General features: G+C 50.2%; 1 protein-coding gene and 1 non-coding gene across 38 annotated transcripts in view; both read left to right on the top strand.

Moving 5' to 3' along the window:
• Positions 1 to 15,716, top strand: part of GRIP2 (glutamate receptor interacting protein 2) — a 109,853-nt gene that overhangs the window by 66,023 nt on the left and 28,114 nt on the right. For 24 of the 37 annotated variants that reach the window (XR_013527517.1, XR_013527516.1, XR_013527518.1 and 21 more), the window contains exons 2-9: positions 9,204 to 9,284; positions 9,563 to 9,698; positions 10,594 to 10,739; positions 11,433 to 11,519; positions 12,054 to 12,129; positions 13,317 to 13,462; positions 14,870 to 15,017; positions 15,129 to 15,298. Coding sequence is in view for 33 of the 37 variants with exons in the window: in XM_078351711.1 (XP_078207837.1) it covers positions 9,204 to 9,284; positions 9,563 to 9,698; positions 10,594 to 10,739; positions 11,433 to 11,519; positions 12,054 to 12,129; positions 13,317 to 13,462; positions 14,870 to 15,017; positions 15,129 to 15,298 (990 nt within the window). In the remaining 4 variants the exon portion in view is untranslated. Of the gene's footprint in view, positions 1 to 9,203; positions 9,285 to 9,562; positions 9,699 to 10,593; positions 10,740 to 11,093; positions 11,208 to 11,432; positions 11,520 to 12,053; positions 12,130 to 13,316; positions 13,463 to 14,869; positions 15,018 to 15,128; positions 15,299 to 15,716 lie in introns of all 37 variants that reach the window. The other 13 variants (XR_013527515.1, XM_035273747.3, XM_078351702.1 and 10 more) reach the window with 1 other exon arrangement.
• On the top strand, positions 4,410 to 4,516 carry LOC118148120 (U6 spliceosomal RNA). The gene has a single exon (XR_004734912.1). It is a non-coding gene; the product is annotated as a U6 spliceosomal RNA (small nuclear RNA).

Genomic DNA, 15,716 nt, shown 5'->3' with positions numbered 1-15,716 from the left:
GACCTCAGGTGATCCGTCTGCCTCAGCCTCCCAAAGTGCTGGCATTACAGGCGTGAGCCATCACACCTGGCCGAACTGTTATGTTTTATGGCTTCTGTGCACACTTCCTCACAGTTCCTCCCAGCAACCCATGATGTGGGCACCAGTACCCCCATTTTGCAGAGGAGAAGGCTGAGGCTCAGAGAGAAGTGACTTGTCCCGGATCCCTTAGCCAGTTGGCAGCCAATTTAAAATCAGAGTCCCAAGTTGGACTGACTCCAAAACCCATCCCTCCATTCCCACCATATCAACAATGCCTTCCACGGTGGGGAGGAGCTGGACCGTTCTTGGTGGAGTGCTTAGCGCCCGTGTTCTCTTCAGCACCCAGGGGCCCTGTGAGCTGGCATGGTCCTGCTGACAGCTCACTGTCTCTGCAAATCAGGTCCTGGTTGCCCCAAGTGGAGTCTCTGGGCATTTGGTTTCTCAGTGGTCCCCTCCAATGCGGAGTCCTCCCTCCATGAGGCTCACAGAACAGGGCAGAAGTCAAAGCCTGCTGACTCTATAGTCCCGCCCAGTCCCCCCCCACCCCCCCACCCCCCCAGCTTCTTTCCACTCTGCTTAGGCAGGACCCTGGCGAAGGCAGCCTGGCAAGGAGCTGACTTCCTTTTCCCTTTGTCAAAGCTCAATAACCCCCTGGGGCCCCAGAGAGAGGGAGATAATGAAGGCAAATTAGCAATGATTTCAAGAGAAATAAAATTTAAAAAGCCCGCCCACCCACCCCGGCTGCAGCGTGGGCCTGAGTACCGGGTGTACAGGTCTGAGCTCTAAGAGCTTTTCTCCCTCTGTCCCTCCTCCCCTGACTTGCACACCCCACATTTGCTGGGACTGGCTGGCACCACTGCGGAAATGAATTTCCCTCTGAAGCGAGTTCCTACAGGACAATTGACTGAAGGCAAAAGCTCATAATTGCCCATTGCTGGAAGGAGGAGACAGGGGAAAAAAAAACAAGGTTAAAAATATCTCTGTTTTTTATGCACGTTTCCAGCTGAAAATTGGTGGGAAAGATGTTTTTGAAAAGCCTTCATCTCTAAGCATATAATTACCAGGTCCTGGAACAAAAAAGAGAGTGGGAGAGAGCAAGCATGTTCTCTGAGGGAGGGGGCCTAGGGTCTGAAACCCCCAAGGGGTTTTCTATAAATAAAGTAATCCCCTCAACTTCTCAAACTCTGGCCAGCTGGAGTCAGCCATGGGAGAGACACCCCCATTTTACAGATAGGGAAATGGAGGCCCAAGTCACACAGAATTGGCAATTCTAACCCTGCTCTGATTCTTGGTTTGGATGCTGCCTCAGTTTTCCCCCATCTGAGGATGTTCGTGAAAGGGGGGCCGTATGTCCCCTCTGAATAGGCATCAGCAAACACTAGCATTCCTTCCGGGCACTTTTCTGACTATGCCAGGTGTCTTGGGTAATCAGAAGCCTCTTATCTGGCAATTTGCCTATCAAGAATGGCTTCTTGACTTCCACAAGAGGTCACCATGGCCACATCCTGCGGTGCACTCGCATTCCCTAGGGAAGTCTCTAGATACCTCGCCTGCTGCCTACTCACTCTTTGTCTGCACACAGTAGTATGACTTGTTTTGTGCACACAGTCAAGTCTCTTTGACAGCTGGGAAAGAGGTGGTTCACAGCCTGAGCCCCAAACCAGCCAGAAATTGTAGCAGGAAGGGAGTTGGGGCCACTCAGTGTTGAGACCATCGGGCTCTTGCCCCTCCGCTGTCCCTATGGTGTCATTGTAACCCAGGTTAGCACCTAGGAGTGCACTGGCACAAAATCTGAATGCTGGGATGAGGAAAGGGAAGAGAGGCAGTGTCAGAGATAAACACGGAGGGCACTGCAGAGACCCAGGGCATGGGTCCTCCCCTTTGTCAGCCAACATCGGGCACCCTGTGCTTCAGCATCCAGCTTTTGGGGGTGCCATTGTTCCTCCGTCTGAATTTCTGGCTTGTTTTTACAATTAGGGCTCACGGACTCCACATCCACTCTGGGATTGCACTGCTCTGAATTTGGTGAGCTTGGGTTCTGGCTTCCTTGTCCTTTCCTTAAGAAATAATCCTTCTTCCTCCCCCACTTTCCTCTTAGGATTCATAAACCTGGAGCTAGCAAGCTTATCTCTGGTCTTCCCAAGACAGCTGGAGAGAGAGAGGGATTTTTCAGGGACAGAATCTAATCTACACAGGATAAGACATTTTAATTCCAGAATTGCCCTCATGAAATACCAGAGACGTTCACTGTCACACAGTTGATAGAACCCAGTCTTTTTAATTTTATTAGCTCAGAAACATCTTGTTGAATCTAAATGAAGTGCGTATTAGGAAACTGTAATGGGAAGCATTATACTTAATGGGGTGTTGCCTGAATCCTTGGAGGCTGATGTGAACTGGAGGTGGGAGGGGGATGAGTGGAGCTGCTGAGGACCCAACCCCAGGGACCCTGGAAATGATTCCTGGCTAAACTGTTATTTGATTTGTTATTTGTCAGCTGCTGGCAAGCAAAGGGAAGCCAGCCCTGGTTTGGTGGAGCCGGGTAGTTGGCAACTGGGACCTTTCTCAGTGGTCACAGCTGCAGGTGGAAACACTCTCAACCATCCCTAGGCTCAAGTTGAGTGGCAACACTGACTCAGGCTGAGTCCCACCCTCAACTCAGCAGGATCCTACCCGGACCCAGGCTGAGCCCCTCACCTGTGACTCTGCCCTTAACTCAGGCTGAACCCCTCCCTTAAATCAGGCTGAGCCCCGCCCTCAACTCAGCCTGAGCCTTGGCCCAGACCAAAGTTGAGCTGCTCCTCCCCTAACTCAGGTTGAGTCCCACCCCTGACCCTGGCTGAGTCCGCTCCTGACTATAGAGCAATGGTTCTCAATTGGGGGCGATATGGTTCCCCTAGGGCACATTTGGCAATCTTTGGAGTCATTTTTGGTGGTTAGAGGTCAGGGATGCTGCTCAGCTTCCTACAATGCAGACGAGAAGCTCCCACCGCAAGGAATCACCTGGCAAAAAATACCGCTAGTGCTAAGGCTGAGAAACCTCCCGTAGACTGAGCCCTGTTCCCGGTTCTGGCTGAGCCACGACCCTGACCCAGGCTGAGTCCTGACCTTGACTCAGGCCACTCATATCCTGACTTACCCAGGCCTGGCTGAACCCTAATCAGACCCTCCCCTCATGAAAAACACCTGACTGGAGTGGGATGGGGCAAGTGGCCTCTGCCACCTGCAGGGACTGAACCTTCTCCCCCTCCTTTCTTCCGCTGCCACTGGGGATAGGAGTGCATGTGGGCTGCTGGGTCAGGTCTCACTTTCCATGGCTGTGAGGTGGGGCAGGAGAATGAGGTTCCCACAGCTGGTGAATGGCAGAGACTTGATCTCTACTCAGGCCTGGATGACCTCGGAGCCTCTTCTGCTAACACTGGGCTAAGCTGGGGCCACAGAAGTGGAGGTGGCAGGAGAGCCCTTCTTTAAGGGCCGGGGCAGGGTAGGGGGAGCATGTGCAGGCTCAGGCAAGGCCTGAGGAAGGAGCAGAAGGTGCCCCGTAGGGCTGAGCCCTGAGGCAGCACAGGGAACCCACCAGCTTGACGGTGTGTCCCTTCTCACTTTGGCACCTGCTCTTGCCCATGTCAGCCCAGTACTGAGAAAGGAGACTTAGATGAGGAACCTGAAAAAATGACCTGGTCGATGGGGCCTCAAGCACAGAGTAGAATATGCAAAAAGTTCTGGGATCTGGTTCCAGCTCTTGGTAGAAGCTGCTTTGGCCAAAGACCTCCCTTTTCTGAGCCTGTTTCCCCATCTGTCAAATGGGTGTGATGGCAGCACCTACCTCCCCCCAAGGTCACTGTGAGAAGTGAATGAAGTGGAATGAGATTGTGTGGTGGTGTGCACAGGGCATGGCTGCTGCAGGATCTGTGAGTTTCCTTCCCCTCTCTGTCAGCACATAGAGGAGAAACCAGAACATGCCCATCAGGCTGAGCCCTGCCCTTAACTCAGGCTGAGCACCGCAAAATGCAAAATGAAGCATGTGCAAAATGAGGGATGCTGCAGGGAGGCTGGGTCCCAGCAGGTGACCAGACAACCTTCAGGCTTCAAACTTCTTTGAAATACTCAGGTACATTCAGAGGAAAGTAAGGAAAACCTCAGGCATCAGAAATGAAGTGAGTGAGATAGTCAAGGAGATAAGGATGGTCTGTGTAATCACCTCATCAACTCTGTAAGAGCATGCTGGCCAGTCCAATAAGGCAAACAAGAGAAACGAAAGGCATAAAGGTTAGAAAGTAAGAAATAGAACTGTCATTTTCACAGCTGATATGATTACGTTATAGAAAATCCGAAAGAATCTATGGATGAACGTAGAATTAATACGTGAATTTAAAAGTTTCGAATATCTGCTTGCGTTGGCAGCACAGACACTAAAATTGGAATGATACAGAGAAGATTAGCATAGTCTCTGTGCAAGAATGACATACAAATTTGTGAAGCATTCCATATTTTTACAAAAAAAAAATAGAATGGATAAGACCTAGTATTTGATAGCACACTAGGATGACTATAGTCAATTATAATGTAATTGTACATTTAAAAATAACTAAAAGGGATTAATTGGATTGTTTGTAACACAAAGGATAAATGTTTGAGGTGATGGACACCCCATTTATCTTTATGTGATTATTATGCCGTGCATACCTGTATCAAAATATCTAGTGTACTCTGTAAATATATACACCTACTTCATACCCACGAGAATTAAAAATAATTTTTTAAAGTTCAGAATATAAAACAACTGTCTATTTATACACCAGGAACAAATAGAAAATGAAATTTAAAAAACAATGCAATTCTCTAGCTTTAACACACTTTAAATGCCTAGGAATACATTTAATGAAAAGAGGTATAAGACTTTTTTTCATACAAGTACACTGATCTTGGGAGAAATTAAAGACAAAATGAATGGAAGAATATACCATGATCATTGACTAGAAGGTTCAATACTGTTTTCCAAAGAAAAATACATCAGTTCTCCACAAATGGGCCTATAAATTCAATGCATTTCCACTCAAAAAATGAACAGAAATGGAAACTAGCAGGCTGAGTACAGGTGCTGCTGGGGCTTCTCTACTGGGGTAGCAGCAGGAATGGGGGGTGGGGAGGATGTCTGTGTTTCTGGTAGCCCAGGGCTTGGGCTTTAATGGCTCAGAGCTACAGGAAAGGATACCTTGTACCTTCCCTAGTTGGGATTGAGACCCCGGCATAAAGCCAGGATCTTTGAAGACCTCTACCCTCAGTGACAGAGGAGACTTGGAAAATATTCACCCATCAAAGGGATAAAACAAAAGCTTATTTGTCTCAACTCGGCCTTCAGTGATCTGTTTTGCAGATTTGTGATCCAAGGTCTTCCCTTTGTTTCTGGGGAATGTTAGAATTTTTAATACCCCCATGGTTCTGGAGTCTTTGAGTCAAGATTGGTATTTATAATGCTATGGGAGTATTGTAAATTCTAATGAGTTTTGTAAATACCCATAATCATTGGCATCAGGGTAATGATACTTTGGCAAGTACCCAGGGGAAGGAATGGAAAATTCTCTCTGGACCCTGGAGCCCTACAACCAGGCTGAATAGAATTCCCACAGTTGAAGCCCCATTAAAGATGAGCTCACAATCCAACAATTATCAACCACATGAGAGAACAGTCTACTGTAAGGGAGAGTAATCAGACACTCGGGCAGAAGAAATACCTCCCAAGAGTTTGAGATAATGGAAAAATAGAATAACAGATGAACGTTCAAAAGATTTAAAATTATTAGAAACATACGGAACAACAGAAAAAGAAAGAACAAAACATAAAAACAGAACAAAGAGATAAGCAAAATAATCGAACAGCTTTCAAGAGGCATAAATATACTTGTTGGAATTAAAATTTGGAATGGATATTAGACTAATAATTATGATATTACTTTGTAAGATGTGATATAGTACTTTTGTTATATAAGAGATATGTTTCTATTTATAAATGCATATTGAAATATTTAAAGGTGAAATTGCATTGTGTCTAAGATTTGTTTTAAAATATTTCAGCATAGATAAAAATAAAAATGGACTAAATAGGGCAAAGTGTTAATAATTATTAAAGCTACCTGTTAGTAAATCCAATTCATGATACAAGTGTTTTTCAAACTTTAGTGTGACACATATTCACCTAGAAGGCTTTTCAAAGCACACATTATTCCATCTGACAAAGGATTTGTGTCTGGAATATATGAAAGCTCAATAACAAGGAAACAAACAACCCAACTTAAAAATGGCCAAAAGCTTTGGCACTTCCCCAAAGAAGATCTAGGTGAATGGCAAGTTAAAAAAAAAGTACCCAACCTCATTAGTCATTAGACAAATGCAAAGTAAAACCACAATAAGATACCTCTGCACATCTTTGGCATGACTAATTTTTTTTTTTAATTGGAAGACAGGGTTTCGCTGTGTTGCCCAGGCTGGTCTTAAATTCCTGGGCTCAATAGAGCCTCCCACCCTGGCCTCCCAAAGTGTTGGGGTTAGAGGTATGAGCCAATGTGCCCAGCCTACAGTTTGTTTAAACCCTAACTGATATTACCAAGTGCTGATGAGGATCCAGAGGATACAGTGAAACTCTTTTACGCTGTTGGTGGGTTGCAAAATGGCACAGCCACTTTGAAATAGTTTGGCAGTTTCTTATAAAGTTAACCATATTCTTACCATACCACTCAGCAATGCCATTCTTGGATGAAACAGAAACTTATGTTCAAACAAAAACCTGTATGCAAATGTTTATTATGGCTTTACTCAAAATGGCTCAAAACTGGGAACAACAGGAATGCCTTTCAACAGGTCAATAGCTAAACAAACTGGTACCTCTGTTCGATGCAACCCAAGTTATCGATAAAAAGATGCAAACTACTGATATACACAACACTATGGCTGAATCTCAAATGATTATGCTAAATGTAAGAAACCAGACTCAAAAGCCTACATACTGAGTGATTCCACTCACATGACATTCTGGAGAAGACAAAATGATAGAGACTGAAATCAGATAAGTGCTTGTGGGGAACAGAGGGTGGGGCAAGGACTAACTACAATGGAACATCAAGGGAGAATTTTGGGGCCAACAGAAATGTTCTCAAACTTGGTTGTGGTGATGGCCAGGAGACACTTTGCAGAGCTCATCGACATGCTAACCACAGAGAGGGAATTTTACTGTATTTAACATTATTTATTTTTAATTTATTTTTATTTTTTATTTTTTGAGATGGAGTCTCGCTCTGTCACCCAGACTAGAGTGCAGTGGTGCGGTCTTGGCTCACTGCAACCTCTACCTCCTGGGTTCAAGCGGTGCTCCTGCCTCAGCCTCTGGAGTAGCTGGGACTACAGGCACCCACCACCACACCCCGCCAATTTTTGTATTTTCAGTAGAGATGGGGTTGTGTATTTCAGTAGAGATGGGGTTTTGCCATGTTGGCCAGGTTGGTCTTGAACTTCTGACCTCAGGTGATCCACCTGGGTCAGCCTCCCAAAGTGCTGGGATTACAGGTGTGAACCACCATGCCCGGTTTAAGTGTTAAAAAGTGGAGAAAAATAGGACTAATATGCTAATATTCCTGGAGCCCACCCCAGAGTGTTTGCTTTTTTAGGTCCTATTTGGGGCCAAGAATTTTCCTCTCCTCCCCTCCCCTCCCTCTTCACTTCCCTTCCCTTCCCCTCCCTCCCTTCCCCCCTTTCCTCCCTTCTATCTTCCCTTCCCTTCCCCTCCCTCCTTCCTTCCCTCCTCCCTTCTCTTCCCCTCCCTTCCCCTCCCTCCCCCTTTCCCTTCTCTGCCCCTCCCTCCCTCCTCCTGTCCCCTCCCGTCCCACCCCTCTCTTCCTCTTCTCTCCCCTTCTCTTCCCTTCCCTTCCCTCTCTCCTCTCTCTCTGTCTCTCTCCTTTTCTTTTTGAGACAGAGTGAGTCCCTGTCACTGGAATGCAGTGGCACAATCACAGCTCACTGTAGTCTCAACCTCCCAAACTCAAGTGATCCCCCCTCCTCAGCCTCCCAAGTAGCTGGGACTATAGGCACACACCACCATGCCCTGCCAATTTTTGCATTTTTTGTAGAGATGGGGTTTCACTATGTTGCCAAGGCTGGTCTTGAACTCCTGGGTTCAAGTAATCCACCTGCCGGCCTCCCAAAGTGTTGAGATTACAGGTGTAAGCCACTACACCCAGACAAGAATGTACATTTCTGACAAGTTCCCAGGTGCTGTGGGCCTGGGGACCATATTTTGAGAATCTCTGTATCATACTGTTCTACCTTCTTTATGTTTGAAATGTATGAAAGATTTTCTACTAACGTAAAAGAAGCAAAAAAGATGTCATTGCAGATTAGACATATCTTAGAGAGATAAAGAAGACATGGAAAATATGAGGGAAGGGTGGGTGTGGGTCATGGAGAATAAAATGGAAAGTTCTGAAGTACGTCTATGAAGCTTTCCGAAAAAGAGACAGCTGATGGAAACATATTTGAAGTAATACAAGGAGGCACTTTTCGAATTGGAGTGAAGGAGGACAGACTTACCCCAGGCTGCTAGAATACCTGATAACATGATTCATAAACTGTAAAGTGCAGTCTTCATGAGGAAGCATTAATCAGGTCCACCCAAGATTGAGGTTCCTTTTGGTCAGAGCTGTCTCACATGAGCGGTGGTACCTGTGTGTGAGAGAGCTCCCCATCCCAGTAGGTATGCAAGCACAGCACAGTGTAGTAGAGTCAGCAAAACTGGGTTCTAATGCAGATTGCACAACTCCCCAGCTGTGTGACAATGGGCACGAGTTGGCCTCCCTGAGTGTCAGTTTCCTTATCTGTACAGTGGAATAATCTGACCCATGGTAACACCATTCATGGGGTTGTTGAGACAATGAACCACAGAATGGCTGTGAAGCTCCCAATATGTAGTGTAATGCTCAAAGAATGTTATTCAGCCCCAAGAGCAGGGGCCAAGCTTTCTTTGGGAGGAGCAGCCGTGAGGGTTCTCCAGCAGAGAATCAGGTGGAGCTGCTGGCAGGAGGAAACCCATCTTGCAGGCCATGTCCAGAGTGGAAAATTACCAAAGCAGAGGAGGTCTGCAGGAATGGAAATGAAAGTGGAACTCAGAGCCTTTCCCTCTTTCTCCCCTGCAGACGATGGGCCCTACTCCAAAGGAGGCAAGGACACAGGAGGGGCCGATGTTTCCCTGGCCTGCCGCAGACAGAGCATTCCAGGTAATGAGGCCTCGCTCATTCCCTCTTTTTCTGCCCCGCAGGCACAGAGAGCCCTGGGTGGGGGTCAAACGGCAACAGCTCTGCTGCTCACTTGCTCTGTGACCTTAGACCATTCACTTAAGCTCTCTGATTCTCCTCTGTAAAAAGGAGGTGATCACCACCCAGGGCGGTGCAGCAGAGTGCCCTGCTAACCACGGGCTTGCCTCACTTGTCTTGGAGCTGGGGGCCCAGGGTGGCCCCAGCTGCTGGCTCAAGCCCTCACCCCCATCTGTCGGCAGAGGAGTTCCGAGGGATCACCGTGGTGGAGCTGATCAAGAAAGAAGGCAGCACGCTGGGCCTTACTATCTCAGGTGGCACCGACAAGGATGGGAAGCCCAGGGTCTCCAACCTGAGACCTGGGGGACTTGCGGCCAGGTGAGAAGTGGGCTTGACACGGCGGCAGGAGGTGGGTGCAGAGGCATGGATGGGAGCCCAGGCCCAGTGGAAAATGTACTTAAGGCCTTAGGCAAAGCTATCAGGCAGCTGTTTTCAGGAGCATCCATCAGCTTGGTGTGTGCAGAGGGAAGGCCTCCAATGGAGGCTGTAATTCTAGGCCCTGGCTTCTTCTCTTTTCTTTTCTACCAGGGATTTGGCCCTAGCACCTCCCGGTCACCAGGCCATACCTGCCCTCCAGGCCTTTGCATATGCAGTCCCCTATGTCCGAAATCCTGTTCCCCACAGCATCCTCCTGTCAAACACCTCTTTACCCCTCCACACTCAACACAGAGGTCACTGCCTCCAGAAAGCTCTCCCTGACCCCAGGCCAAGGCAGTTGCACTGCTCTGTTCCTGCAGCCCCGCAAGCACATTTCTGCATGCATTACCCTGATTCCCCTGTCATTTACCCCTGTGGCTCCTTTGGAAGGCGAGGCCTGGGACTTAGTCTCTCGGTCACTGCCTCCCTGGGCCTTGCGAAAGGCAGGTGCAGATAAATATCTAATTGCAGAGAAGGAAGGTTGGTGGTGAGAAGCCAGAAGGAGCGTTAGGGAGTGGCAAAGGATGTGATGATCTGGCCACTCTGCAGGCTCGTCTGAGACACCCACACACACGCAAGGAAAAGCAGACAGACCAGTGTAGGGGGAAAGCCTGGGTCCTGGGCATCAGGCTCCACACTCTCTGACTCGCTATGTGACCCTGGACAAGTGTCTGACCTCTCTGAGCCTCAGCTTCCGCACTTGAGAAATGAGGATTCCACAGGAGGGTGGGTGTGAATGCCAGGACTGCACCGGCCAGCGCCTGTCACCATGTGTGCCCTGGCCTCCCTGCTCCAGGAGTGATCTGCTGAATGTCGGTGACTACATTCGGTCTGTGAATGGGATCCACCTGACCAGGCTCCGCCATGATGAGATCATCACCCTGCTCAAGAATGTGGGCGAGCGCGTGGTGCTGGAGGTGGAGTATGAGCTGCCCCCGCCCGGTGGGTGCCCTTGGACGGGGAACTTTCTCCACTGCCTCGGTTGCGGGTGGACATGGCTGCCTCCCCACCAGGGCCTGGGTGGTGGGGATAGTGCCAGACGGAGTGGGTGGAACCTGGTGACTGGCCATGAGCATCCATACCTCATCTGGAGGCTTAGCCTACAACCGCAGTATGCTGTCACCAGGAGGTGGTGGGACTTTATAGCCATTGCCATTTTACATATTTAGTTTCCAGATGCTTTTCCTTTAGTGGGGAAGGTTTTGGAAACATTAGCTGAGTAAGTTGTTCCCTGACCTACCCCGCCCAAGCTCCACTGCCCGGCAGTAAGTAATGGTGACGTGGGGTTTCACCTAGCCCGGGGTTTTCAAGGTTGGTCTAAAGTGGTGAAGTGGGAGGAACTGTCTGGAATTCAACCCTGGCCCGAGCCTACCAGCCGTGGACTCAAGCCTGAGTTCTGCTGTCATCTCTGTGAGTGTGGGCAGGCCCTTTCCTCTGTCTCAGTGGTAGACTAAGTGGGATTAGGGAAGAGGATCCCTCTAAGCCTCACTTGTTCTACCTGTAAAATGGGCAAGGGTTCACCCTCCCTGTAATCTCTGTGATGATCTCCCAGCTCTCCTGGAATGAGCTTTGGGCACATCTGCTAGCCTGGAGATGCGACTGAGGGACTCAAAGGAGCCCTCCATTTCTCCCCAGCTCCTGAGAATAACCCAAGGATCATTTCAAAGACAGTGGACGTCTCCCTCTACAAGGAGGGCAATAGCTTTGGCTTTGTCCTTAGAGGTCAGTGAAAGAATTGCCCTTGGTATTGGGGCAGAAAGAAAGAGGCTAATGTTAATTCCATGTGTGCACTGTTTTGCTTTGAATGTCATTATATCTCAGTTCTGACTTTAAGGAGCACAGGACCATCAAGGTCAGTATTAAATGGGAAAATTTACCAAGCAATGCAGTGTGCTTGGTTGGGGAGAGTGAGAGGAGAAAGTTGTATGGGAAAGTGATGACGAAAGCTGCGACAGCGATCGAGAACAAAGTTGGGAGCTTCCTGGAGATCAGGGAAGAGGGGAAATAAGATGAGGTCACAGGAAGGGAAGCAAACCATTTAACCGAGAGAGGACTTTGGCCATGCTACCCACCCCTGCACCATCTCTTGGTGGGGGGATTTATTGTTGGTATCTCATAAGAGGGTCCAGGAATAGCAAGGACAAGGTCCTCAAACAGGTTTTATTGAAGGAAACTGCTCAGGGGCTGTGTGGGGGGCTCTGGATGTCAGGGAAGGGGTGGGTGGATGATTCCTGCCTCTTGTCAAATCCTGTCCAGGAGGTGCCCATGAAGATGGGCACAAGTCCCGCCCACTTGTCCTGACCTACGTGCGGCCCGGTGGCCCTGCCGACAGGTGAGCGAGGCACAAGCAATCCACACACTGCATGCCCCAACTACCCTTCGAAGAAGGCAGAGCAGGGCCACCATGCCTCTTCCCCAGATGAGAGACTGGGGTCCTGAGAGGATACTCCCTGCCCAGCGTCATTCAGGGAGTTGGTGGAGCTGGGGTGCTGGTGGAGCTCGAGCTCTTTCTACCCCAACATCCTACTGTCTTGGGGGTTGGGGTGGTTGGGGAGGGGCAGCCTTTGTGTCGTTCTTCCCTTTCCTGCTCTTTAGTTTTCCCTTCTGTGGAATGGTCCCAAAGAGTTGCTGTGAGAGATTTGGGGTCACGCTGATTGGCCGCTGCTGTGGCTGCATGTGACTCAGTCTCCTGGGTCTTGGCTGATCTGCCCAGCTCAGCCCCGGCCCAGAAGGGCCAGGAGGAGAGAATGTGGGGAAAGAACATGTCCAGTTTCCAGCCCCTGATCCTCTGACCTCCTCAGTGGGAGATTCCTGGCCATTTTAAGAGAAGCCTGGAATGGCCTTGTCAGAAATCTAAATCAGTCCTTGGGACAGGGCCCTGTGATGAGCTATTCATAGAACCCCCCAGAATAGCTTTGGCCACCTGTTGGGAGAGGCATTCCAGGCTGGGGATGTGACCCAAACCGAGCTGAACCCTGCTAGGGCCCCTCCCCTGGCCCCTGCTGAGTTCTTTCCCAGGCACCCGCCGGTTGTCATCAGGCCAGAATCACTGCTGAGAAACCAGGGTGAGGGTGGAGCGATGGGAAGTGACCAGGATGCCTCAGACCCCCCACCGCCCCAATGCTGTGTGGCCTGGGCACAGCTTGCACCTTCCCTGGGCCCTGGTGCTCTCCTTTGTCCCTGGGGGAGGAGTTGGTGGGGTGCTTGAAGGGCACCCCCAGGTCAGACATTTCAGGGTTCTGCGCTGAGTCTGTGAATTACTATGCACCTGGAGGAGTGGCAGACAGCAGAACTGCCCCCTCCTGTCTTCACCCCCACTTGCTTCATGAAGCTCCCCACTCCTGAAGTGGCTCATTCTTTCACTCACTCATGAGCCCCTTCACCCATGCCCTCCTCCCCTTCCTCCTCCATCCACTCCCTGCTTCCTTTGTCCTCCACGGCCCCTTCCCAGCACCCTCTCAGAGAGGCTGTGCCCAGTGCTGCTGCTGGGCCAGGCTGATGACCGGCCTTTCCCTGCAGGGAGGGCTCCCTGAAGGTGGGTGACAGGCTGCTCAGCGTTGATGGGATCCCACTGCATGGGGCCAGCCATGCCACCGCCCTGGCCACCCTGCGGCAGTGCAGCCACGAGGCACTTTTCCAGGTGGAGTATGATGTGGCCACCCCTGGTGAGTTGGGGGCCTGGGTGTGCGGGTTGGGGCAGGAGGAGGCTGAGGATTGGGGAGGGGGCAGTGGCCGTGGATCTTCACCAAGGCAAAGGCTGCATGACCTTGGGCCAGTCACAGCCTTCTGGGCACTAATAGGCATTGTTTGATGTGCTGGGATCCAGCCTAGAACAACAGAGTTGAGGTCTCTGTGCTCACGGAGCTGACATTCTGGTGGGAAGAGGACAGTATCCAGAACAGATAAGATATAGTGTATGTCAGATGGCAGTAAGTGCTGTGAAAAAAAAAGAAAAGAGGAAGCCAGGCGTGGTGGCTCAGGCCTGTAATCCCAGCATGTTGGGAGGCTGAGGTGAGCGGATTATGAGGTCAAGAGATCGAGACCATCCGGCCAACATGGGGAAACCCTGTCCCTACTAAAAATACAAAAAATTAGCTGGGCATGGTGGTGTGTGCCTATAGTCCCAGGCAGGAGACTCACTTGAACCCAGGAGGTGGAGGTTGCGGTGAGTCAAGATCGTGCCACTGCACTCCAGCCTAGGTGACAGAGTGATACTCTGTCTCCAAAAAAGAAAAAAGAAAAGAGGCAGGGGAGAGATATGGAGAGATGGGAAAGGCTTGGGAATTGCTCTCTAACTAGGGGAGTGAGGGAATGAATAAGGGAAGGAATGTCCAGGAACAGCATTCCAGGAGGGTGGAACAGTAAGTGCAAAGGCCCTGAGGCAGGAGCATGGCCGCGGCCGGCATGGTTGGTCACAGGTGAATGAAAGGAGGTGAGGGCAGAGCAGGGCGAGGTGGAAGCTGAGAGGCCATAGGAAGTGGCAGCAGCTGTCCAAGCAAGAGCCAAGTGACTGGACCAGGCTGGTGGCCGAGGAGGGGAGAAGCCATGGGATTCAGGAAATGTGATGACAGTCCAGCTGGCCTGATCTGCTGAAATTTGGACATGGCGGGCAAGGGCAGGAGCGAAGGGTGCTGCCAAGGTTTTGATGTCCAACCACTGGGTGTATTAACGGAGGTGCCATTTTCTGAGATGGGGATGGATTGTAGTGAACCCTACAGTTTAGTGCTGGTATACCGCAGGCTCTTTAAACACAAGCAAATCCCTATCACCCAGCAGAGCCCTGGGATCACAGCCCTGCAGACATGAACTCCTGCCCCTCCTCCACTAAGTGGCCGTGTGAACCTGGAAAAGGCCTTTGTCTCTCTGCACCTCACTTTTCTTGTCTGTCAAATGGATATAACATTTGGTAGAAGAAAAAAGAACAAAGAAAAAAAAGCATTAAAAAATTATATTAATCAATGGGTAAAACAGTTCCTTCTGGGCAGCAAGGGTTAAATCAGGATAGCAGAGTGAAGCTGGGGAGGAAAGTGCTTGATATGTGTGTTTCAAACTTTTTTTCTCCATTGTCCCAGACACGGTGGCCAATGCTTCAGGACCCTTGATGGTGGAAATAGTCAAGACGCCAGGGTCTGCCCTGGGAATCTCGCTTACCACCACCTCCCACCGGAACAAGTCGGTCATCACCATTGACCGCATCAAGCCAGCCAGTGTAGTGGACAGGTGAGGCGCACTCTGGGTGCTGCCACCGTGGAGGTGTGTGTAGGGGAGAGGTGGCCCAGAGCTTTGTCTGGCCTTGGCCCAGCCTCCCGCTTCACTCCCCTGCCTGGCCAGGAGCGGAGCCCTGCACTCTGGAGACCATATCCTGTCCATCGATGGCACCAGCACAGAACACTGCTCGTTACTTGAGGCCACCAAGCTCCTGGCCAGTGTGTCGGAGAAGGTGCGGCTGGAGATCCTGCCTGTGCCCCAGAGTCAGCGGCCACTGAGGCCCTCAGAGGCAGGTAGGTCCCCTCAGCAGATCTCAGGGCCCAAATCTGGGCAGTCATGAGGCCTGAGAGGCCTGGGACCCCAGCCCTGGGCAGGCTGGGAGGAGCAGGCTAAAATATACTAGAACAAAGTTCATTTGCACAGAGAAGCTCAAACTATCAAGAGCAGCAACTGAGGGTGGGAAGGTGGGGCAGAGAAACAACTTGGGGGTTTGAATTGAGTCTGCTGGCATAGATACCCCCAAAGCTGATTTTATACTGGTTGCATTAATAGGAGTATAAGGGCTAGAATGAGGGAGGGAACAGTCCTATGCTATGTGCTGCAGAGCTTGCATCCTGGGCTCTTCTCAGGGGCCCTCAGCAGAGCCAGAGGAGGCAGCTGGGAAGGTAGAGAGGGCCTGGAGTTTCTCCTGTGGAGAGTTGGGGTCTCCCA

Source organism: Callithrix jacchus, chromosome 15 (genome assembly GCF_049354715.1).
Source record: "Callithrix jacchus isolate 240 chromosome 15, calJac240_pri, whole genome shotgun sequence".
NCBI lineage: Eukaryota > Metazoa > Chordata > Mammalia > Primates > Cebidae > Callithrix > Callithrix jacchus.
Note: the sequence above shows the minus strand (reverse complement) of the source record. Positions and strands in the feature narration are given on the sequence as shown.